The following is a 23,865-nucleotide window of genomic DNA, read 5'->3' on the forward strand; positions in this document are numbered from 1 at the left end:
TTCTAGATCTGTGTTTCCTGGGCCCTGAGAGTCCACGTTCAAGTTCGCTTGCGCCTCATACAGACGCACACAGGGATCCCACCAGGAGCGGGCCTAAGGCAGTCTGTGCTTCCAGCTGCCATCCCCAAGGCCCTGAGCCCCGCAATGACCTGCCTTCCCTTGTTCCACTGCACCCTCATCCTTCTTGCTGAGCAGGCAGAGCTTCAGCCCTTTGCTGTGACCCTTTGTGCCCGACTTGTCTGCCTGCAGCCTGCTTCCTCCGGCAGGTGCCGGGCGTGGAAGTCCTGGCCTTGCACACGAGACTGAAGAGGACTGGCGCCTGGTTAGCCACAGAACTGAAACACTTTATTGCAGGGACTCAGCCAGCTGAGCTCTTCCGTTGAGAGGAGCGCGGGCAGGACAGAGCAGGCCTTTGACACTGAGGCTGCCTTTGCATCAGCAGGCATTGCCCCAGCGGGAAATGGTGGTGGTGCACTGCAGCCAGCCCTGGATCCTCTCCGTCCTGCTGATCAAACCTTTTCTCCTATTAGGAACTGCACCAACTTCTGCAGCCAAGAAAGGAAATCCCACAGCTTCTGCACTGGAAGTGGGCAGGGTGTAAACCTTCCTGCTTCTGTTGGTGTTGGCCTGTGAACGGGGGTGGAGGTGAAGGCTGGCTGCGGCCTTGCCGTAGTCGCTACTGCTGTGTGCAGGCCCATCTGTTCCAGGATCCAGTTGTAGAAGTGCTGGGTGGAGGTGTAGACTCCGGGCTTCTTTGCTCTCGCACAGCCCATCCCCCAGCTGGTCAGGCCAACAAGCCAGAAGTAGTCAGCGCTCTTGTCTTGGCACACAAGAGGCCCACCGCTGTCCCCCTGCAGCAGAGGAGAGAGGATGAAGGGGTTGTTGGGTGGCCACCGTCAGCCCAGTGGCTGGCTCCTTCCCTCTCATGGCACTTCCAGAGCTGTATTTAGTGGCCAGCCAAGCTCTGGAGAAGCTTTCCTGGGAGGGGGTGGTGGGCCTGTAAGGCAGGGCTCGCTCTCTCTGCGGCAGGTTGGTGCTGCAGGTGTGTCAGGAGGCTGTGTCTGGCTTGGGATGGTGAAGCTCTGGGCTGCCAAGGGCACTGGGTAGGCATTGTGAACAAAGTGCCAGGCCTCTGGGACAAGGCAGGCAGGCCCTGGACAAAGGCCCTACCCATGGGGAAATGGGTTTAGGCCCTCAGCGGTGGGGACACAGCAATGGGAGTGTGAGTGGCCAGGAAAAGCCCGTGACGGTGCAGGTTTGGGCGGTTGTGGCGGGGCTGCCCGTGCTGCCGGGGCTTGGCTTGTAGCACGCTCCTACCTGGCAGGTGTCGATGCCACCCTGCGGATAGCCAGCACAGATGTTGTGGGTGTGGATGGCCCCTCTGTACCAGCCGCTGCTGTTACAGACCCCGGCATCAATGAGGTGGACCTGGGCCTCCTGCAGCACATACGCCGATCCTCCAGCTGTGAAGAGCACAGAAAGGAATGAACACCCAGCAGCTCATTGCCAGTTCTCCTTCCCTGCGTGACTGAAGCCCTATCCCGGGGCTTGGCTTTGCATGTGGGGAGGCGCTGGACCGCTCCTTCCTTTCTGCCTTGCTCTGGGTCAGTGGCTCACGCCCCCCTCTCTAAGAGGCATACGTCCCCACAGCCTGATTCTGGCTTTCGCCTCTGCCGTCAGGAAGAGCAACCTGCCTCCCCAAGCTGGCCAAGCTTGCACTCGCAACGTGACTACATTTTGGGAGCTCACCTCTTGCAGTCCTGGCACCCCAGCCACTGACGTAGCACTCTGTCAGCTCCGAGACTCTCAGCGAGGCATCGGGCACGCAGGCAAGCTGTACATAGCTGTTGCACTGGACAGGCTGCTCCAGTTCCAGCAAGGCAATGTCGTTTCTCCACGTGATATTATTGAAGTGCTGGTGAACCAGCAGCTGCTTGATGTTGCGCACCTGGGCCTCAGGTCCCAGCTGGGTCAGCTGGGTGGCACCTACCACCACCTGCCACATGGTGATGTTCCTGGAAGGCAGATGGAGAGAGGGCTCAGAGGGAGCAGAGCCACATGCTGCAGCAGCACAGCAGTCGCCCTGCCTTCTGCTTGGCAAGGCAGAGAGGAAAGCAGTGCTTGGGAGGGTGCGACAGACCACGTGCTCCTTGGGCTCAAGCAGTGTCGAGCTGGAGGCTGCTGGGAAGCAGTGGCATGAGCCCAGCCTTCTCCTGAGCAGCCTCTCAGGTGGCTGCGGAGTGCCCAGGCACTGGGCGTACTGCAGGGCAACGGGACGGGAGCAGCACGTGCTTTTGCACTCAGGGCACCTGCTAGAGTGTGGGGCTAACCCTGAACCCTGGTCCTCCTTACCTGTCCTCGAAGAAGCAGTGGGCTGCTGTGAGGACCCACTGTGGGCTGATGAGGGAGCCCCCGCAGATGTGCGCCGTGCCTCCTTCCAAGAGAGCCTCGATGCTGACGATCCAGGGCCAGGCCCCTGGCTGGGCATCTGTGCCACCCACAACGCGCGACATGCCGTAGTGAAAAGCCGCAGGCCGAAGGCCGCAGGTGCCTCTGTAACCAGAAACTCCATTCTGGTTAGCTCCATGGAAGCTTGTGCCATTCCGGCTAAAGGCCAGCTGTCTTCCCTCCCCTCAAGGCATGGCCAGAAGGGCCGAGGAAACCCGTGGGGCATGCGCCCGCTCCCCTTTCCCCGCTTTCTGCTTCAGCCCGTAGACGAGTTGTGCCGGCAGCCTGGGTGATGGCAAGGAGCTGAGCCTCCCAGACGGCCTTCAAGAACCTCTGGGGAGGCCATGGGGGACAAGCAGGACCCCTCCAGAGAAGCTCACAAGGGTTGCCCAATGTCCCTCCCAGAGCCTCGGGCCACTTACCCACAGCTATCCCATGTGCCGTGCACAGGACAGCACATGGCCAGCAGGACAACGAGGAGGAGGAGAACATCCATCACTACCAGCAACATGTGGCAGCTGCAAGAACGAAGGCTTGTCGCCACCCCTACGGCCACCGACAGAGTGCCCGCAGGATTCCTGTTGCCTGGGGTTCTCTTGGATGCGGGGCTGATGTCACAGAGTGTCTGGTTCCAGGTGCTGGGCGTGGTGGCGGTGGGGGAGGGATGGGGGGCAACAGGAGGGGTTCCAAGCAGGACTGGAGGCGGAAGCTGGGATCGCACACCCCTGACAGAGCCCCACGCAATGCCCTGCTTGCACGATCAGGGTGGGCAGGCCCCGTGGCAGGCAGCAGCGCCTGGCTCCCAGCTCTGCCTGCTAACAGCTCACAGGGCAACACCCAGCGTGGCCTCACAGCCTCTTTGGGGAGTTCCCTGCCGCCCTGCTCTCTGCAGCCCTGTGCCACCGGCTCCTTCCCAATAAACAGACACACAACAAAGAACACAATGACTACAGCAGCATGCGCGTGCTTGGGTGTTGAAGAGCCAATCTGTTGATGGCCGTGGCAGCCAAGCAGTGCTCGGCAAGCCAAATAAGCCAAGCACAGCCCAGCAACATCAACCTTCCTGCACAAAGCACAGTGAAATGCAGGTGCAGCACACTCCTCACTGGCCATGTCAGCCACAGCAACGCGCTCTGGCAGGTGTTGTGTCCTTGCTGTCTTTGAGTTTGATTGCTGTTCTGGGCACCCACTGACCATGGCACTTGTGGCAAGGGCAATCAACGTGAAGCTCTAGAGAGAGAGAAGGATGCTCCTGCTCTCAGCCCTATATGCCATTGTTCGCAGCTTTGCAAGAGCTTGCATCAGTCTCACCTCATCAGTCTGCCTTCTACTGCTGACTGGAGGAGCCTTGCTCACTCACCTGCTGGAGTGCAGGAGAGAAGCAGGAGCCAGGCACGTGCATTGCATTTGCACAGCAGGGCTAGGTCCCTGGAGGGTCGAGGGCAATGGCTTGAAGGTTGGCAGCCTCCAAGCTTGTGAAAGGTGCGGCAGCTCCCTGCTGCCATCCTGGCTTCTGTGGTGAGGCATAAGGCGCACAGCGGAGGGAGCAATCGGGTCCCGAGGAGGAGGACCACGCAGGCTCTGTCTGAAAGTGGAAGAGCTGCTCTCAAGGCCCTTGAGGTGCAGCAGGGCTTCCTAGGCCCCAGAACTGGCCTCCAAGCAAGCGGGCTCAAGGCTGCTTTGTGTTTTGAAAAGGGACCGGCAGCCGGTTCCCACGTGTCTGCTGAGAGCAGGCAGAAGGCAGCCTTGGAGAAGACAACTTGTCTGCTGGGGAAACCCTGCTCTTTCAGCATCAGATTTCGCAGGTGGCTAGCGGGGAATGCCGTCAGAGGTGGCCACACTTCACAGACACTTGAAGGAAGAGATTGGGGTCATTTGGCGGAGAGGACTCTGGCAGGGACAGCAGTTCCCAGGCAAGCCCGTCAGTAATGGCACACAAGTCCAAGGTGACCTAGCTAACAACACCCAAAGACTATGTGTGTTGACAGATGGGGCAAACCTGGGAGCAAAGGGGGGGAAAAATAACTGGGGTTGGCCCTGTCTCTGGGAGGAGAGCAGGGCTGAGAGAGGCAGGACTCAGGGAAGATGAGGGGCACGTATAAGCACGGCAAATGGAGAGAAGGGGGGATCAAGGAGCCAGGATTCAGGCATGTGGATGGCCTGCGGTGTCAGCCGACGTGCTTGCTCAGCCCCAGCGTCCCCACCTTGCAAGAGGACCAGGCCTGCCAACCACTGGCCACCTCTCCACCTCCCAGAGGCAGGAAGGACTTGGAGGTGCTTGAGCATGCATGCCCTCAGCTGCTGCCCACCTAGGCATGCCCCCCCTGCGGGAGCTGCAGAAGGGCCTGCCTCTGAAGCTGCCAGGACCGTCCTCCTCTTGCTCTGTGCTTGGGCCCCGGCAAGCCATGGTGCTGCAGCTCCCAGCTCTGTTCCTACCCAGGACTGCAGGGCATGCCTCCAGCTGAACTGGGATCTCTGGAAACATGGGCATGCCCTTTGCTTCCTCTTGATCATGCAGTGAAAGGAGTTCTTATGGCTCTGCGGATGATGCTGGAGCATGCTCCCTCCCCAAGCAAGTCCGGCTTTCTGTCCAGAGGCCTCTGTACAGTAAATTGACATTTGCTTGCGTCAAGCTGCGTCCCGTCTCTTCATCGCAGCACAAGCACTTGCAAAGCTGCTAACAATGGCATGTAGGGCTGAGAGCAGGAGCATCCTTCTCTCTCTCTAGAGCTTAACATTGCTTGTCCTTCCCACAAGTGCCATGGTCAGTGTGTGCCCAGAACAGCAATCCAACTCATAGACAGCAAGGACACGATGCCTGCCAGAGCGCGTTGCTGTGGCTGACATGGCCAGTGAGGAGTGTGCTGCACCTGCATTTCACTGTGCTTTGTGCAGGAAGGTTGACGTTGCTGGGCTGTGCTTGGCTTATTTGGCTTGCCCAGCACTGCTTGGCTGCCGCGGCCATCAACAGATTGGCTCTTCAACACCCAAGCACGCGCATGCTGCTGTAGTCATTGTGTTCTTTGTTGTGTGTCTGTTTGTTGGGAAGGAGCCGGTGGCACAGGGCTGCAGAGAGCAGGGCGGCAGGGAACTCCCCAAAGAGGCTGCGAGGCCACGCTGGGTGTTGCCCTGTGAGCTGTTAGCAGGCAGAGCTGGGAGCCAGGCGCTGCTGCCTGCCACGGGGCCTGCCCGCCCTGATCGTGCAAGCAGGGCATTGCGTGGGGCTCTGTCAGGGGTGTGCGATCCCAGCTTCCGCCTCCAGTCCTGCTTGGAACCCCTCCTGTTGCCACCCATCCCTCCCCCACCGCCACCACGCCCAGCACCTGGAACCAGGCACTCTGTGACATCAGCCCCGTGTCCAAGGGTACCCCAGGAACGGGAATCCTGCGGGCACTCTGTCGGTGGCCGTACTGGTGGCGACAAGCCTTCGTTCTTGCAGCTGCCACATGTTGCTGGTAGTGATGGATGTTCTCCTCCTCCTCGTTGTCCTGCTGGCCATGTGCTGTCCTGTGCACGGCACATGGGATAGCTGTGGGTAAGTGGCCCGAGGCTCTGGGAGGGACATTGGGCAACCCTTGTGAGCTTCTCTGGAGGGGTCCTGCTTGTCCCCCATGGCCACCCCAGTGGCTCTTGAAGGCAATCTGGGAGGCTCAGCTCCTTGCAATCACCCAGGCTGCCGGCACAAGTCATCTACGGGCTGAAGCAGAAAGCGGGGAAAGGGGAGCGGGCGCATGCCCCACGGGTTTCCTCGGCCCTTCTGGCCATGCCTTGAGGGGAGGGAAGACAGCTGGCCTTTAGCCGGAATGGCACAAGCTTCCATGGAGCTAACCAGAATGGAGTTTCTGGTTACAGAGGCACCTGCGGCCTTCGGCCTGCGGCTTTTCACTACGGCATGTCGCGCGTTGTGGGTGGCACAGATGCCCAGCCAGGGGCCTGGCCCTGGATCGTCAGCATCGAGGCTCCCTTGGAAGGAGGCACGGCGCACATCTGCGGGGGCTCCCTCATCAGCCCACAGTGGGTCCTCACATCAGCCCACTGCTTCTTCGAGGACAGGTAAGGAGGACCAGGGTTCAGGGTTAGCCCCACACTCTAGCAGGTGCCCTGAGTGCAAAAGCACGTGCTGCTCCCGTCCCGTTGCCCTGCAGTACGCCCAGTGCCTGGGCACTCCGCAGCCACCTGAGAGGCTGCTCAGGAGAAGGCTGGGCTCATGCCACTGCTTCCCAGCAGCCTCCAGCTCGACACTGCTTGAGCCCAAGGAGCACGTGGTCTGTCGCACCCTCCCAAGCACTGCTTTCCTCTCTGCCTTGCCAAGCAGAAGGCAGGGCGACTGCTGTGCTGCTGCAGCATGTGGCTCTGCTCCCTCTGAGCCCTCTCTCCATCTGCCTTCCAGGAACATCACCATGTGGCAGGTGGTGGTAGGTGCCACCCAGCTGACCCAGCTGGGACCTGAGGCCCAGGTGCGCAACATCAAGCAGCTGCTGGTTCACCAGCACTTCAATAATATCACGTGGAGAAACGACATTGCCTTGCTGGAACTGGAGCAGCCTGTCCAGTGCAACAGCTACGTACAGCTTGCCTGCGTGCCCGATGCCTCGCTGAGAGTCTCGGAGCTGACAGAGTGCTACGTCAGTGGCTGGGGTGCCAGGACTGCAAGAGGTGAGCTCCCAAAATGTAGTCACGTTGCGAGCGCAAGCTTGGCCAGCTTGGGGAGGCAGGTTGCTCTTCCTGACAGCAGGGGCGAAAGCCAGAATCAGGCTGTGGGGACGTATGCCTCTTAGAGAGGGGGGCGTGAGCCACTGACCCAGAGCAAGGCAGAAAGGAAGGAGCGGTCCAGCGCCTCCCCACATGCAAAGCCAAGCCCCGGGATAGGGCTTCAGTCACGCAGGGAAGGAGAACTGGCAATGAGCTGCTGGGTGTTCATTCCTTTCTGTGCTCTTCACAGCTGGAGGATCGGCGTATGTGCTGCAGGAGGCCCAGGTCCACCTCATTGATGCCGGGGTCTGTAACAGCAGCGGCTGGTACAGAGGGGCCATCCACACCCACAACATCTGTGCTGGCTATCCGCAGGGTGGCATCGACACCTGCCAGGTAGGAGCGTGCTACAAGCCAAGCCCCGGCAGCACGGGCAGCCCCGCCACAACCGCCCAAACCTGCACCGTCACGGGCTTTTCCTGGCCACTCACACTCCCATTGCTGTGTCCCCACCGCTGAGGGCCTAAACCCATTTCCCCATGGGTAGGGCCTTTGTCCAGGGCCTGCCTGCCTTGTCCCAGAGGCCTGGCACTTTGTTCACAATGCCTACCCAGTGCCCTTGGCAGCCCAGAGCTTCACCATCCCAAGCCAGACACAGCCTCCTGACACACCTGCAGCACCAACCTGCCGCAGAGAGAGCGAGCCCTGCCTTACAGGCCCACCGCCCCCTCCCAGGAAAGCTTCTCCAGAGCTTGGCTGGCCACTAAATACAGCTCTGGAAGTGCCATGAGAGGGAAGGAGCCAGCCACTGGGCTGACGGTGGCCACCCAACAACCCCTTCATCCTCTCTCCTCTGCTGCAGGGGGACAGCGGTGGGCCTCTTGTGTGCCAAGACAAGAGCGCTGACTACTTCTGGCTTGTTGGCCTGACCAGCTGGGGGATGGGCTGTGCGAGAGCAAAGAAGCCCGGAGTCTACACCTCCACCCAGCACTTCTACAACTGGATCCTGGAACAGATGGGCCTGCACACAGCAGTAGCGACTACTGCAAGGCCGCAGCCAGCCTTCACCTCCACCCCCGTTCACAGGCCAACACCAACAGAAGCAGGAAGGTTTACACCCTGCCCACTTCCAGTGCAGAAGCTGTGGGATTTCCTTTCTTGGCTGCAGAAGCTGGTGCAGTTCCTAATAGGAGAAAAGGTTTGATTAGCAGGACAAGAAGATCCAGGGCTGGCTGCAGCGCACCACCAGCACCATTTCCCGCTGGGGCAATGCCTGCTGATGCAAAGGCAGCCTCAGTGTCAAAGGCCTGCTCTGTCCTGCCCGCACTCCTCTCAACGGAAGAGCTCAGCTGGCTGAGTCCCTGCAATAAAGTGTTTCAGTTCTGTGGCTAACCAGGCGCCAGTCCTCTTCAGTCTCGTGTGCAAGGCCAGGACTTCCACGCCCGGCACCTGCCGGAGGAAGCAGGCTGCAGGCAGACAAGTCGGGCACAAAGGGTCACAGCAAAGGGCTGAAGCTCTGCCTGCTCAGCAAGAAGGATGAGGGTGCAGTGGAACAAGGGAAGGCAGGTCATTGCGGGGCTCAGGGCCTTGGGGATGGCAGCTGGAAGCACAGACTGCCTTAGGCCCGCTCCTGGTGGGATCCCTGTGTGCGTCTGTATGAGGCGCAAGCGAACTTGAACGTGGACTCTCAGGGCCCAGGAAACACAGATCTAGAAAGACCCAAGGCTTGCACCAGGCACTGGTGAGGGAGCCTTGGCTTTGAGCCCCACATATGACATGGACTTAATTACTAGACTATCTGAGGCATCTACGAACACGCTGTGCTTATGAATCCAGGGAGTGAGGCTGTGTTTCTGTTTCAGTAGCCTCATCCTCTCGTCTCATGGTTTAATGCCGGCCGGCAACCAAGCACCACGCAGCCGCCTGCTCACTCCCCCTCATCCGGAGGGCTGGGGAGGAGAATCAGAAAGGAATGTAAAACTTGAGGGTTGAGATAAGAGCAATTTCATAATTTAAACAGAATAAAGAGGTAAGAACATCAGTAATAACAATGATAATAGTAACAATTAGGATGGAAAGGTGGAGGAAAGGGGTAAAATCCAAAGGAAAAGGGAAAAGGGGAAAAAAAACCCAAGTGATGCACAGTACAACTGCTCACCACCTGCTAACAGATGCTGAATGACTTTTAATACGGAAGGGGGAGGGGTATCCCCCTCCAGAGGATTTTTTTTCTTCCTCACGGATCTTTACCTGTTTAGGGGTGGTTCTTCTCTTATCCGGAGCAACAGCAGGGAAAGCATTCAAGAGTTAAATCACCTTGTTTGTTAGGCAAAGAGGGTCCCTCGTGGAATGTTGGCCAAGTCATGACAATCACACCAATATGGCTACATGCCGTGCTCCCTTTATTAAACAAACAGGTCATTTTTATAACTTAAATCGACCGCTCACCCGACTTTACACACAGCTGATTGGATAAAAGTCTCTGGGCCATGTAGGTGTCCGTGTCCCTGATTGGTGAGCATGCTGCAGGCGCCTGATCAGAGTGTTCTGATTTCGCGGTTCCCAGGACTTGCTCTGCACCTGGCTTCTTGTTTGTGCATAGCTTGTTTTCCTTCTCCCACTGCTTGTTCCCAGGACAAGTTAAAGCTGCTCTGCAGCTTCAACTAACAGGCCTGGGTTCTCCAACCCAGACAATGGTAACATATGTCCTCGGTCCTTTAAACATCCCTCTACAGTTAAGAACGTGAGTCAAATTTGCCACTATGACATACAAAACAGAGCAACTATTGCCCTTTTGATGTTGGCTCAAGGACACGGCTGAGAGGATTGTGATGGTATGAGCTGCATGGATTTTAGGCACCCCATTGCAGCAACACGTTATCAAAATCTGAGAAAATGTCATCCTTTGGGGCATCAATTCACTCAATTGGCAGTATTCTTTGTTTGATAATGCCTTGGTTGCCGTCGTCTTTGCAAGGGCCCTGCAGCACACGGCAAAAATGGTACTAGCTGTTCAGAAACAAAAAGGGGGAAATGTTGGGGAATGCAGAGGACCTGCAGACAAGTTAGTTGACTTCAAATACTTAGTCCTGTACCTCTAAGACAGCCACAAATTGTCAGGTATGTCAACAGGATGTGAAGAACTGGAATTTAGAACCACAGCCTACGGGCACCTACAGCAACAGCAAATAGCAAGCAAGAAGACGAACACAAAAACCTATCAGGGACTGACATATGTACTATCTAAGATATATAAAAAATTTGTATAAACAAGAAAGTCCATTTTGTCCAAACCCAGCCACGCAGACATAGTGTTTTTTCAGTCTGCCTCCAACTGCATCACCGCAGGTTGCTCCACATGGGATCCCTGTCGCAGAGCCAGCAGACCCCCTTCTGCCCACAACTGACCACGCTCAGCCTGAAGGCTCCGTGGCTGCTTCGGCTCGGTGACACCTCTGACTATCGGAGTGCTGGGATAGCAAACTGTGCGTTGGGGACATTACCAAGCTGTAGGACAATGCCTCAAGGACAAGAGTCCAAGTACTGATAGCCTGATGAACAGAGACTTGTTAGAACTTGTAGGGCACTAGCCCTGGGAACAAAGGAACAAGCTAACTGCAGACCCCTGCGCCGTTACAGTTGAGGAGGCAACCAGACGGACAGAGAAACAAGTAGCCAGGTAAGGGAACGCATAGCGCCGATATGTAACTTTGTTAATCAAGAAAGCCGCATAGAAAGAAGCCCCCTAATTTTGGAATAGAAATTGTTGCTATGTCAAGGTAAACCAATAAGTTCCTATTGTTTTAACGGTGTGCCTTAAATATCAACCAATCAGTGTTTTTTACGCTTAAGATTTAACCAATCAGTGTGTAATATGTAGAAGGTAGAAACGTGTATATGTGTAAGAAAATCACTAATAAACGGACAACTTGCTTGCATCAAGCTGCGTCCCGTCTCTTCATTTGCCGCATTTAGCTCTTCATTTCAGTAGAATGAGTTATTACCGATGGTTATGTCACTCCAGTTACTCACGGGCCATTTTGGGGATAGTGGTTTTGATGTCCATGGCCAATCTTTAAATCCTAAAGGACTCCCACATATCCAACAATTAGTCAGATCAAAGACATCAGCCACCTGCTGGCCTAAAGCTATACATTCATTTTGCCACGCTCTGAGAGTGAGGGGGGCACAGGACTTTCCTTGGCTATTAAACATGGCGACAATGGTCGACCAAAACAATATCTGCAATGGTATGCCAAACATCCTAAAAATATTAACAAGGCAAATACTGATGAAGCCACGCAGGCATTCGGCAGCTTCATATGGGTGGTTTTTTTTCTCAGGTAGGCTCCAGAGTCCTCACCCGGAAAAGAAAAGAAAATCAGACTCGGTTTGTTCAAAGGAACCGGAAGCAGAAGGATGGAGTAATCCACCTGGTGTTGATGTTATATTCTTTTCCATGAGCATCTTTGGCTTTCCAAGCATCTTTATTAAGAGGTCCAGTGAGCACGAGAGGAACAGCTCCAATGGCTGTCATTTCTACCAACACAGGCTGTCCAGGAGAAAAAAATTGTTCTCCGGGAGTACTGAGAGTCTGAGACTTTGGGGTCAAAGTCGGGGGTTTAGGAGAAAAGGCATTCAGTCGGGGACATCCATTTATTCCCCAGCGATCATTAACTGGGGTAACTGCATCCCAAAGGCGTTCCACCCAACGTGGCTTGTGAGGTTTCAGAAATCGATTTAAGAGTCCATGAGTTCGTTCTACTGTCCCGTTAGCTTGGGGATAATATGGGGTGTGGAATCCCCACTTGATTCCCTCTTCCCTCCCCCACTCCGGCTTTGGCAGCAGTAAAATGACTGCCATTGTCCGACTGAATGGAATCAGGTTTGAGGAGGAAACTAAACCAAATTTTCAGGGCTGGCACTGTATTTTCCCCAGTCGCTCGTGGAAACACTTTGAACTAGGCCAGGAATCACTTCCACACCTACTAATACGTACTGCTTCCCTTGTGACCTTTGGAAAGGTCCCGTATAATCTATCTGCCAAGTTTCCCAGAGACACTTTTTGTCTCTCAAATGAAGGGGGGAATCTTCCATGGCTTGTGGCTCTAGTCCAAGTCTGCATTGTTCACAAGCTGAAATAGAGGTTTTTCAAGATTCCCAAGTGACAGGCCAACCTCTGGCGTGTGCCTCTTTGTATAAATCAGTAGACCCTCAGTGAGCACGCTTAACTTGCAGCCATTCCAAAAGTCTGTCCCAGTTTTCCCCGGTTTGATTTTCCTGCTGCAAAGGGGCAATTCTGGCCAGCTCATCTGCCCTGTTATTCCATTCACCTGCCAGAGTTCCTCTTTCCCACAGAGACGGTACCCATGCTACCACAAAGTCCCCATGTTTGGCAAGATCTAAGTTTTTTTGCCACTTCTCCTTTTGCCACACTGGCACTCGGTTTACTTCCCAGTTATTCTGTTCCCAGAAAGGAAGCCATCCCGTTCATCCTTTGAATGCTGCAAACGAGTCAGTGTAAATGTGCACCGGAGCCTTAGCCCCTTCCTCGCTATTAAACACACTCCACACTGCCACTAACTCTCCCACTTGGGCACTGCCCTCACCTTTGGTAATGATTTCTCTGTTAGCATCTACATTAATAGCTACAGCTCGGTATCTCCTCTCTTAACAGAGGCAACTCCTCTGAAACAGCAGGAGTGACTTTTAATACGGGAGGGGGAGGGGTATCCCCTCCAGAGGATTTGTTACTTCCTCACAGATCTTTACCTGTCTAGGGGTGCCTTCAGTGACAGTTAGGACACTACAAATACGTTCAATCTTAGCATGACATTTTCTGACAGTATCTCTTTGGCCCACCCCGTTAGGGGGGGAGTTCCTGCTAACATAGCTTTAATTACCTTTAAAAGTCCCCTTAAAATTAGAGGCTGTTGGCGTATGGTTCGCTCCGCTTCTCTGAAAGCAACACTCACTACAAACAATCCTTTTTCCCAATTAGAGTCTCGTTTCTCAGCATCCTTAAAGCTCCTGGAGTAAAATTCGATCGGGCGGGAGAACCTTCTGGTCCCTTTTGCCAGAAATGAATGGACAATCCTGAGTGTGCAAACCCCCACTCAGTCTGGACAGGGTCAGTGGGGTGAATAGGACCCAAAGCCTGGTGGGTGTTTGCTTCCAACACCAAAAGCTGTAACGCTTCATTGTGGGCTGGAGCCCATTCCCAAGCTGCTCCTTTTCGCAGCAGGTCATATAAGGGCCGTGCAACTATTGCAAAGTCTGGGATGTGGTTTCTCCAAAAGACCAATAAGCCTAAGGCATGCTGCAGCTCCTTTTTATTTTCTGGAACTTTTACCTGCTCTAGTGTTGAGAGGGTGTCCTGAGGAATACAGGCTGAACCTCCTCTCCACTGTATCCCTAAAAAATTCACTTCATTTGCAGCAATTTGTATCTTTTCCCCTGGTACCTGGAGTCCCAGAGACTCTAAGTGCCGTATAATCTTTCCTTGTGTCACCTGTTCTGGAATAATTTCATCCCCTCCTATGAAAACATCATCGATGTATTGATAACTCTAACTCCCAGTTCTGGAAGAGTTTGGGCTCATTCTTATGCCAAAGCATGATGTGCTAAGGTGGGAAAATGTTTATATCCCTGAGGGAGGCGAGTAAAGGTATACTGCTGTCCCTCCCATGTGAAAGCAAAACGATCACGGTCCTCCTCTTGCAGGGGACCCATGACAAACATCTCTTTCACATCAGCTGTGGCCATCACCGCATGAGCCTGCTCCTGAATGAGTGAGGTGAGCTCAGCTCCATTAGGCACTGCTGCTGTCAAGGGACCAGTGTCTGCATTAAGTCAAGGATAATCTACAGTCAGTCTCCTCTTCCCCTTTGATTTACGAACTGGCCACACTGGGGAATTGTATGGGGAGAGGGTGAGTGTTAAAATGCCCTGCTGTTTAAGATCCTCGATCACAGGAGCTATCCCCTCCTGGGCCCCTAATGGCAAGGGACAGGCTTTCACATTAGTCATCCTGGAAGCGGGGAGGGTAGGTGCTGCTTGCAGCAGGCGCACTTCTGCCCAGGACGTTTCAGCTAATTCTCTGATCTGAGAAATGCCAAAGGACCATGAATTCCCCTGGCTCATACCACTGTCTGCCCCTCAATATATCTATGACCAAAAGATTTGTCAGAAAAGGGCCTATTGCAACCTTGGTGCTAACTGGTTCTGCCTCCCCAGGCAACCATAATGTTACCAAGGCCATAGGTACTGACAGAGTTTTCCCTAAAGCATTTAAGACAATCAGGTTTTTATACAAAGTCAAAATTCCACATTGCTCCACCTCACTATGCATCAGTGCAGTGATTTGTGCTCCCGTGTCAGTTAAAAAGGTTACTGGGTTTTTCTCCGTGTTCCTACAGCCACTGTAATCATTAAATCTCCTCTCAAATTTAAGGTGAGTTGCCTAATAAACATCCACCCTCCGTTCCCTTCCCACCTTCGGGGGACGGAGGATCTAGTTTCCCTTTGCCCTTTTTACCTCATCAGCTTTTTCCCCCATGCCTATTGATGGTGGGGCACGAGGGGTTGGCTCAAAACGGACTTTATGCCCTGACCAAGTCTGTACAACTTTCTCCAATTTCTAGGCCAGGAGCCCATCCATTAGATCCTAGAGAATACCTCCCTGGAGCCCCAGCTGCCACCAGTCGGCTTAGGGGCCTCCCTCTGCCAGGATCAGTAAATTGGACCCATTTCGAATTCTGACTTCTTGGAGCCTGTGCGAGGCATCCCTCAGCTTTTCCCGCAGTTTGTACAGCTCTCGTTTCAGTCTTTGCCAGGATCCACCAACGAGACCACGTTTTCTCCCAAAGTTAATTAGCTCTTGGGCAACTTCCCCCCACCTAACTCTGTCTGATATGGGGGTATTTTGTATCTTCCCCTGGAGCTGGATCCCAATGGGTTTTAAAGAATCAGGATTAGATTAATCCTCAGATTAGAGGAGTCATCCTTCTGGGTCCACAGGCATCATCATGGGAGAGCCCTGGTGGCACTCCAGCCTTCTGTCATACATCATCTGCAGGCAAGCTGCCTCTTGTACACTTTCTACCAGCTGATCCATCATACCGGTTATGGCTAGGGGGTCTCCCCTCTCCAAAGGGTTCAGTCCCCCAGCCCAATAGTCTGCCCTCTGTGTTAATGACCATGGGGCCCGATGGTTGCCAGTAGTTAAAAACACACCTGGACCCCAGTATCCTTCTGCTTCCTTCTCTGACAACAAAATCCCATCTCCTCCTGACAAGGACACTTTCCAAACATATTCTGTTTTGGATTCCTTTGGAGTCCTTGCAAAATCCTTCCTTAATTTTGCTAACTCAGTTGCTTAGTAACAATCTGGGGACAAGTGTCATTGTCTGTCTCATATAAATACTCAGTCTTAACAAGAGGATACATGTGAGGTGCGTTTTCTGCTGTGTCTTTTGCTCTCTGTAAATCCCCCTGGGGATATATTTGTCTAATCCCTTTCTCTGTTAACTTCAACTCTACCTTCCAAAACGACTCACTTGCTTTCCGCAATTCTTCTCATAATGTTTCTTTTAACAAAGCATTCTGGTTTCTCTCCTGCTCTAAGAGCTGTTTGGTCTCTTCTAACTGCTCTCTGAGTTTTAACTGCCATTTTCAAGGAATCTACCACGGTATCATCTTGACACAATCTTTGCCTCCTATCTTCCAGGGCTCCTGCCCAACTTGCTCCTAAAATGGCACAACTTATGGATTTCCTCTTCCCAGGCCCAACTTTAGCCTCCGTCTGCAATATCATGACCCTATCCACTACACTATAGTGGTTGGAACCACTGATTTTTTGCTCATTCTCACCCTTGGGGAGCTCGGCGAGCATGATAGGTTCCCAAAAATCATCCAGTTTATATAAATCTCCGGCCCATACTTTAGTGGGGGAAACATCACGAACCTCTGTAGAAGTGTGGGCACTCCTTTCACCAAAGAGGGGTTATTTTGTCCTGAGATGGCCTCACTGTATGTTCGCTGCTACTACACCCACCTCCCTTCACCCTCTGGAGGTCACACTTTTAAACTGCTTTAGAGACTCGTCTCTTGTTCAATTCTGTCGCTTAGTCCTTCTTCACCTCTTTTCCTCACGGACAAACAGAACCGCGGACTCAGACTCTGCACTCACTTCGTACCAAGGTAGGTGTCAGGCACACACACAAGAGTCTCTCATAAAGAACCTGGCAATTTCTGTTTCACTGAGAATCCTGTCCGTGACACCAATTAAAATGTTACATGCCGGTCTGAGACCGGAGCGTGGTTCTGTTTGTATTCTCGGGAACAGAATGAAGACTCAAAATGGAGTCAAGAGCCAAGGAACTTTATTTGCCCAACAAGAAATACGTGAATGCAAAGGGGGAGTGAGAGTGACAGATTAAGAGAGGAAGGAAGGAAAGAAAGAAGTTAAGAAGGAAAGGCTTACAGCAACAGCTACCACCCCGGAGCTGCCGTGTCCCGACAGTCCGATACGTTTCCATGTCCGGTGGGGGAACGTTCCGTCCAATGTTGGTTCCTTTTTTTTATAGAGTTGTTACAAGCTGTTCTGCTTAACCACACCTTCCACCTGTCACCACTGTCACCGAAATTGGGAGTCAAACCTCTTAACACCATTGCAGCATTAGAGCAGCAGGCACTCCTTTATTGCAGCGCTGGGTGCTCGGTGGCATCTCCACAAATCAGGCACACCTGTGTAGGTTTTACTGTTACATTTATACAGAAAATTACAAGGTCATATGTAGGACAAGGCCTCAAGGACAAGAGTCCAAGTACTGATAGCCTGATGAATAGAGACTTGTTAGAACTTGTAGGACACAAGCCCTGGGAGCAAAGGAACAAGCTAACTGCAGACCCCTGAGCCGGCACAGTTAAGGAGGCAACCAGACGGACAGAGAAACAAGTAGCCAGATAAGGGAATGGATGGCGCCGATATGTAATTAAGAAAGCTGCGTAGAAAGAAACTCCCTAACCTTGGAATAAAAATTATTGCTAGGTCAAGATAAACTAGTAAGTATCTATTGTTCTAACGGTGTGCCTTAAAAATTAACCAATTAGTGTTTTTTACGCTTAAGATTTAACCAATCAGTGTGTAATATGTAGAAGGTAGAAACATATATAATTGTAAGAAAATCACTAATAAATGGACACTTGCTTGCATCAAGCTGCGTCCCGTCTCTTCATTCACCGCAGTCATACACTCCCAATTACAACGATTGGTTAGTAATTTGCATATAATTGTTATATTTGCTGTGTCATCCTTTTCTGTTACTATGCTTGCACAGGGGAAGGGTCTTCAGCTGGGCAAGGGTCTACTTGACCTGTGGGCATGATTTTTTGGTATTATAATGAAGGTAGTTCACTTCAGGACACCTTAAAAGTTAGTTTTGTTGCCAAGTGGGACAGCTGGATATCGGCCTTGCCAAGCTGTCCAATAACTCATCCCATACACAACAGAACCTGGGCGCTCTGGTTGTGGTCTGAGAGTAGGGTAGTCCTTAGTAGCTTAGTAGCTTAGTATGGTCTATAGCACAGGGATTTCAAATAACAGTCTGCGATAACAAGCAGCACAGCGATTCATACCTCACTGGTCAATAAGTATTAATGTAATTCTATCATGAAGGTTAATTCCTTAGAATCAAAATCTTCTTGTAACTAGCTGTTACATAAACACAAAATATAGGAAGATTCAGTAAAATTTTGAGATAATCTGCACCACTAGGATAAAGTAATTGTGGTAGTGGGAGATCACGATCTCCTACTCAAATGCTTGGGGAGACGAGCCGTCCCCCCCCAGCCTTGCTCCAGAAAGCCTCTGCACCCACTCCCCACTTCTGGTTTGGGAGGGCTCTGTCCTGCACGTGCCCCCTCCTCCCGCCTCCTTTCATGTCAGGAACCTGCTACTGGTGGGAGGAGAAGGCACTGATTCCTGATCAGCATCCCCACTCTTCGCTGGCTAAAGTGCTCCGATGCCAGGGTACCTCGCGAGCACCAGCTGGGATAGCTGGAAGGAACAGGGCGAGATGCCCAAAGCCATCCCCATCCCCACTGCACTCACCCAGCCGCATCATGGGCCTCTGTCGGCAGCACCTTCTCCTTGAGCTGCTCCAGCGTGTCCTTCCAGTGTGCCGTATTATCCTCTGTAATGTGTACCCTCGAGAACTTGGTGTGTGGGTTAGGAGGAAAAATCCACCGTGCATCCAGCATGGCAATAAACCACTGTCAGCTTCCTAAACTGTCCTTTGGCTCAGAGAGCTTTCTTGGTTATGATTTTCGGTAACAGAACATGGTGACCAAACGGGACCCGCTTTCCAGAATCTCGACAGACCAGAGAAATCATGACCACCGCAAGCACGCACGGGAGTAGTTTTGCCAGGGTTCTGAGATTCCCTGGCCAGGTGAATCTCCGTGACAGCTCTCTGGGATAACAGCGACATGGTCATAAACACTGAGGTTGCTTACAAAGAAGTCATATCGCATTGCGGGTTGAAGTCCCCCTGGTGGGTCAGAGTCCCCCCGGGATATTTGAAGTGCACAATTGTCCAATCCATATGCTGTTACGCGGATGCCCAGAGCCCAGATTTTGCCTCACGCTCATGTGAAACTTTGTTGGATTTTGTTTGCTGGATTTTGCCTCTGTCCAGTTTTGTTTGCAGGGTCTGGTTTAGGTATTGAGTGTTTGTGATTTTGAAACTTTGTACACTGCAGGAGCGGGCTGGAAACTAGGACCATGCGTGGCCATCAGTTAACTGAGGGGAATGTGCTCAAGCTTGTCTAGACAACAATTAACATGATGAGGCATGTTTACAGAGCACAGGGGAGTGGGAGACGGATGGCGCCAAGGATGGTGCCAAGGAAAGATAACACCTTGCTGTTAATTGATGGCAGTTAACCACCAATCAGGGATTGCCTAGTACGTAATTCTTAGCTTAAAGAACCAATCTGTTTAAAGCACGCAGCTTCTGAAAACATATATAAACTCGTGATTGTGTACAATAAATCGACATTTGCTTGCATCAAGCTGCGTCGCGTCTCTTAATTCGCCGCAGTACACACGGGATCTGGTCATTCTGCTAGAGGGAGTTGGTTCTTCAGAGTTCTTTTGGGTTGTTTATTAAGATGCTGGTGCACGTTTTGGGGTGACCCCCCCACTCAGACAAAATGGGCCGAATATTGTCATCACTGGTGGCCCTTGTATACCTTAGGTGATCAAGAGAAATGGCCTAGGAAGGGAAGCATAATCTCCAATACAGCATGGCAGTTCATGTTCTTTTGGTACATGCAAAGGACAATGGGAAGAAGTCCCATAAGTGGGTTTGGTTTTTTGGCCTTGAGAAACAATCATGGAACAAGAAGTAAATAGACACTCATGATACTTGATGGCAATGTATTGATAATGATGGAGGGGAAGATAATTATTAATTGCCTTGATGTTGTTCTGCTTGTAGTGTTGGGAAAAGGAGTCTGAAAGGGGAGAATGAAGAAGAGGATGTGCAATTTCTGGTTTCAGGGCAGTGTTGCTGGTAATAGGGAGAGATTTTTGCTGAAGGTAAAAGAATGGTGTTGGGGAAAGCTCAGGAAGAGGATGCGAGGATAAATGGCTTTCGCTGCTTTGTTTGTGGGGCAGTCAGAGCTGCCTCCCTGCCCACCCGGTGATCTCTGCTGCAGAGTTGCTTTGGGTTTCCTTGCCCACTCCGTTACGGAGCAGCCAGAGCCAGCAGGCTTCTGAACACTGTGGGATTTCTCCTTTCAGGTCTGGTTGATCTGAATGAGGTGGGCACCTGGGGGGCTGCTCCTATGCCAGCCTAAATGGATCTTCCCACGTGCGTGCAGCTGCGTTCCAAAGAGCCAGACACGCACATACACACAGAGAGAGTGCCACAATGAATGTGAAGGGCAAAACAGATTGACACAGACAAAGCAATACCTTGACAAGTATCCCTGCAGATGTAGCCACTGCTTACACCCATGTGAATGCAGTCCAGGCCTTTCCTGGGTTTCCACATGTCCTGGTTTCAGCTGGGATAGAGTTAATTTTCTTCTTAGTGGCTAGTACAGTGCTGTGTTTTGCCTGTGATGTGAGAACAATGTTGATAGCCACACTGATGTTCTTAGTTGTTGCTGGGTAATGTTTATACTAAAGTCAAGGACTTTTTGGATTCTTGGGCCTTGCCAGCCAGAGTGCTGGGGGAGCACAAGAGACTGGGAAGGGACACAGCCAGGTCAGCTGCCCTGAACCAGCCAAAGAGGTATTCCATACCATGGGACGTCATGCTTGGTATAGAAAGTAGGAGGGTTAGCTGGGGAGGGATCGTTGCTCGGAGACTGGCTGCGCATCAGTCAGCAGGTGGTGAGCAGTTGTACTGTGCATCACTTGGGGGTTTTCTCCCCTTTTCCCTTTTCCTTTGGATTTTACCCTTTTCCCCCACCTTTCCATCCTAATTGTTACTATTATCATTGTTATTACTGATGTTCTTACCTCTTTATTCTGTTTAAATTATGAAATTGCTCTTATCTCAACCCTCAAGTTTTACATTCCTTTCTGATTCTCCTCCCCAGCCCTCCGGATGAGGAGGAGTGAGCAGGCGGCTGCGTGGTGCTTGGTTGCCGGCCGGCATTAAACCATGAGACCAGAGGATGAGGCTACTGAAACAGAAACACAGCTTCACTCCCTGGATTCATAAGCACAGCGTGTTCGTAGATGCCTCAGATAACAGTCTAGTAATTAAGTCCATGTCATATGTGGGGCTCAAGGCCAAGGCTCCCTCACCAGTGCCTGGTGCAAGCCTTGGGTCTTTCTAGATCTGTGTTTCCTGGGCCCTGAGAGTCCACGTTCAAGTTCGCTTGCGCCTCATACAGACGCACACAGGGATCCCACCAGGAGCGGGCCTAAGGCAGTCTGTGCTTCCAGCTGCCATCCCCAAGGCCCTGAGCCCCGCAATGACCTGCCTTCCCTTGTTCCACTGCACCCTCATCCTTCTTGCTGAGCAGGCAGAGCTTCAGCCCTTTGCTGTGACCCTTTGTGCCCGACTTGTCTGCCTGCAGCCTGCTTCCTCCGGCAGGTGCCGGGCGTGGAAGTCCTGGCCTTGCACACGAGACTGAAGAGGACTGGCGCCTGGTTAGCCACAGAACTGAAACACTTTATTGCAGGGACTCAGCCAGCTGAGCTCTTCTGTTGAGAGGAGCGCGGGCAGGACAGAGCAGGCCTTTGACACTGAGGCTGCCTTTGCATCAGCAGGCATTGCCCCAGCGGGAAATGGTGCTGGTGGTGCGCTGCAGCCAGCCCTGGATCCTCTCTGTCCGGCTAATCAAACCTTTTCTCCTATTAGGAACTGCACCAACTTCTGCAGCCAAGAAAGGAAATCCCACAGCTTCTGACCTCTAAATGGGAAGGGTATAAACCTTCCTGCTTCTGTTGGTGTTGGCCTGTGAACGGGGGTGGAGGTGAAGGCTGGCTGCGGCCTTGCAGTTGTCGCTACTGCTGTGTGCAGGCCCATCTGTTCCAGGATCCAGTTGTAGAAGTGCTGGGTGGAGGTGTAGACTCCGGGCTTCTTTGCTCTCGCACAGCCCATCCCCCAGCTGGTCAGGCCAACAAGCCAGAAGTAGTCAGCGCTCTTGTCTTGGCACACAAGAGGCCCACCGCTGTCCCCCTGCAGCAGAGGAGAGAGGATGAAGGGGTTGTTGGGTGGCCACCGTCAGCCCAGTGGCTGGCTCCTTCCCTCTCATGGCACTTCCAGAGCTGTATTTAGTGGCCAGCCAAGCTCTGGAGAAGCTTTCCTGGGAGGGGGCGGTGGGCCTGTAAGGCAGGGCTCGCTCTCCCTGCAGCACAGTTGTCCTGCAGGTGCTGCAGAAGGATGTTGCACGTTTGGGATGGTGAAGCTCTGGGCTGCCAAGGGCACTGGGTGGGCTTTGTGGACATAGTGCCAGGCCTCTGGGACAAGGCAGGCAGGCCCTGGGCAAAGGCGTGCAAAAGGGGAAGGGGGGTAAGGCCCTCAGCAGTGGGGACACAGCAATGGGAGTGTGAGTGGCCAGGAAAAGCCCGTGACGGTGCAGGTTTGGGCGGTTGTGGCGGGGCTGCCCGTGCTGCCGGGGCTTGGCTTGTAGCACGCTCCTACCTGGCAGGTGTCGATGCCACCCTGCGGATAGCCAGCACAGATGTTGTGGGTGTGGATGGCCCCTCTGTACCAGCCGCTGCTGTTACAGACCCCGGCATCAATGAGGTGGACCTGGGCCTCCTGCAGCACATACGCCGATCCTCCAGCTGTGAAGAGCACAGAAAGGAATGAACACCCAGCAGCTCATTGCCAGTTCTCCTTCCCTGCGTGACTGAAGCCCTATCCCGGGGCTTGGCTTTGCATGTGGGGAGGCGCTGGACCGCTCCTTCCTTTCTGCCTTGCTCTGGGTCAGTGGCTCACGCCCCCCCTCTCTAAGAGGCATACGTCCCCACAGCCTGATTCTGGCTTTCTCCTCTGCCGTCAGGAAGAGCAACCTGCCTCCCCAAGCTGGCCAAGCTTGCGCTCGCAACGTGACTACATTTTGGGAGCTCACCTCTTGCAGTCCTGGCACCCCAGCCACTGACGTAGCACTCTGTCAGCTCCGAGACTCTCAGCGAGGCATCGGGCACGCAGGCAAGCTGTACATAGCTGTTGCACTGGACAGGCTGCTCCAGTTCCAGCAAGGCAATGTCGTTCCTCCGTGTGATATTACTGAAGTGCTGGTGAACCAGCAGCTGCTTGATGTTGCGCACCTGGGCCTCAGGTCCCAGCTGGGTCAGCTGGGTGGCACCTACCACCACCTGCCACATGGTGATGTTCCTGGAAGGCAGATGGAGAGAGGGCTCAGAGGGAGCAGAGCCACATGCTGCAGCAGCACAGCAGTTGCCCTGCCTTCTGCTTGGCAAGGAAGAGAGAAGAGCAGCACTAGGGAGGGTGCGACAGAGCACGTGCTTCTTGGGCTCAAGGAATGTCGAACTGGAGACTGCTGGGAAGCAGTGGCATGAGCCAGCCTTCTCCTGAGCAGCCTCTCAGGTGGCTGTGGAGTGCCCAGGCACTGGGTGTACTGCAGGGCAACAGGACATGCTGCAGCACGTGCTGGTGTGCTCAGGGCACCTGCTAGAGTGTGGGGCTAGCCCTGAACCCTGGTCCTCCTTACCTGGCCTCGATGAAGCAGTGGGCTGCTGTGAGGACCCACTGTGGGCTGATGAGGGAACCCCCGCAGATGTGCGCCGTGCCTCCTTCCAAGGGAGCCTCGATGCTGACGATCCAGGGCCAGGCCCCTGGCTGGGCATTTCGGACACCCACGACGTGTGACATACTGTAGTTCAAAGCCGCAGGCCGAAGGCCGCAGGTGCCTCTGTAACCAGAAACCCCATTCTGGTTAGCTCCATGGAAGCCTGCGCCATTCCGGCTAAAGGCCAGCCATCTTCCCTCCCTTAAAGGCATGGCCAGAGGGCCCGAGGAAACCCGTGGGGTGCGTGCCCGCTCCCCTTTCCTTGCTTTCTGCTTCAGCCCATAGACGAGCTGTGCCAGCAGCCTGGATGCTGGCAAGGAGCTGAGCCTCCCAGATGGCCTTCAAGAGCCACTGGGGAGGCCATGGGGGATAAGCAGGACCCCTCTAGAGAAGCTCACAAGGGTTGCCCAATCTCCCTCCCAGAGCCTCGGGCCACTTACC

General features: G+C 53.4%; 3 protein-coding genes and 1 long non-coding RNA gene across 4 annotated transcripts; 1 reads left to right on the forward strand and 3 right to left on the reverse strand.

Annotated features, from left to right (window-relative positions):
• Positions 1-323: 323 nt before the first annotated feature.
• Positions 324-1,481, reverse strand: LOC130147376 (uncharacterized). The gene is made up of 2 exons (XR_008821225.1): positions 1,318-1,481; positions 324-851 (listed from the first exon to the last, which is right to left on the reverse strand). It is a non-coding gene; the product is annotated as an uncharacterized LOC130147376 (long non-coding RNA).
• A 146-nt stretch (positions 1,482-1,627) lies between these two features.
• On the reverse strand, positions 1,628-4,569 carry LOC130147611 (acrosin-like). Its single transcript, XM_056335048.1, has 2 exons — positions 2,353-4,569; positions 1,628-2,015 (listed from the first exon to the last, which is right to left on the reverse strand). The coding sequence occupies exons 1-2, from the start codon at positions 2,511-2,513 to the stop codon at positions 1,628-1,630; spliced, it is 549 nt and encodes a 182-aa protein (XP_056191023.1). The 5' UTR covers positions 2,514-4,569.
• A 1,651-nt stretch (positions 4,570-6,220) lies between these two features.
• On the forward strand, positions 6,221-8,344 carry LOC130147612 (acrosin-like; the record flags this gene model as incomplete). Its single annotated transcript, XM_056335049.1, has 4 exons — positions 6,221-6,501; positions 6,839-7,104; positions 7,373-7,536; positions 8,003-8,344. Coding segments are annotated over 4 exons (1,053 nt in total), but the record flags the coding sequence as incomplete, so codon positions are not given.
• Positions 8,345-8,472: 128 nt separating this feature from the next.
• LOC130147613 (acrosin-like) lies at positions 8,473-23,538 on the reverse strand. The gene is made up of 5 exons (XM_056335050.1): positions 23,347-23,538; positions 22,744-23,009; positions 22,311-22,474; positions 21,575-21,845; positions 8,473-8,606 (listed from the first exon to the last, which is right to left on the reverse strand). Exons 1-5 carry the CDS (start codon positions 23,505-23,507, stop codon positions 8,473-8,475), a joined length of 996 nt encoding a protein of 331 aa, XP_056191025.1. The 5' UTR covers positions 23,508-23,538.
• Positions 23,539-23,865: the final 327 nt, after the last annotated feature.

The sequence above is a fragment of the Falco biarmicus genome, chromosome 4, assembly GCF_023638135.1.
Source record: "Falco biarmicus isolate bFalBia1 chromosome 4, bFalBia1.pri, whole genome shotgun sequence".
Taxonomy (NCBI): domain Eukaryota; kingdom Metazoa; phylum Chordata; class Aves; order Falconiformes; family Falconidae; genus Falco; species Falco biarmicus.

What these genes read in the sequence shown, in the direction of transcription:
- LOC130147611 (XM_056335048.1), bottom strand. Translation starts at nt 2,513, where the DNA reads ATGTCGCGCGTTGTGGGTGGCACAGATGCCCAGCCAGGGGCCTGGCCC. An exon ending in CACTGCTTCTTCGAGGACAG is followed by an intron (nt 2,016 to 2,352) that starts GTAAGGAGGACC and finishes TCTGCCTTCCAG; the next exon opens with GAACATCACCATGTGGCAGG.
- LOC130147613 (XM_056335050.1), bottom strand. Translation starts at nt 23,507, where the DNA reads ATGTCACACGTCGTGGGTGTCCGAAATGCCCAGCCAGGGGCCTGGCCC. An exon ending in GGGTGCCAGGACTGCAAGAG is followed by an intron (nt 22,475 to 22,743) that starts GTGAGCTCCCAA and finishes GGTGTTCATTCC; the next exon opens with TTTCTGTGCTCTTCACAGCT. An exon ending in TATACCCTTCCCATTTAGAG is followed by an intron (nt 8,607 to 21,574) that starts GTCAGAAGCTGT and finishes GTCTGCCTGCAG; the next exon opens with CCTGCTTCCTCCGGCAGGTG.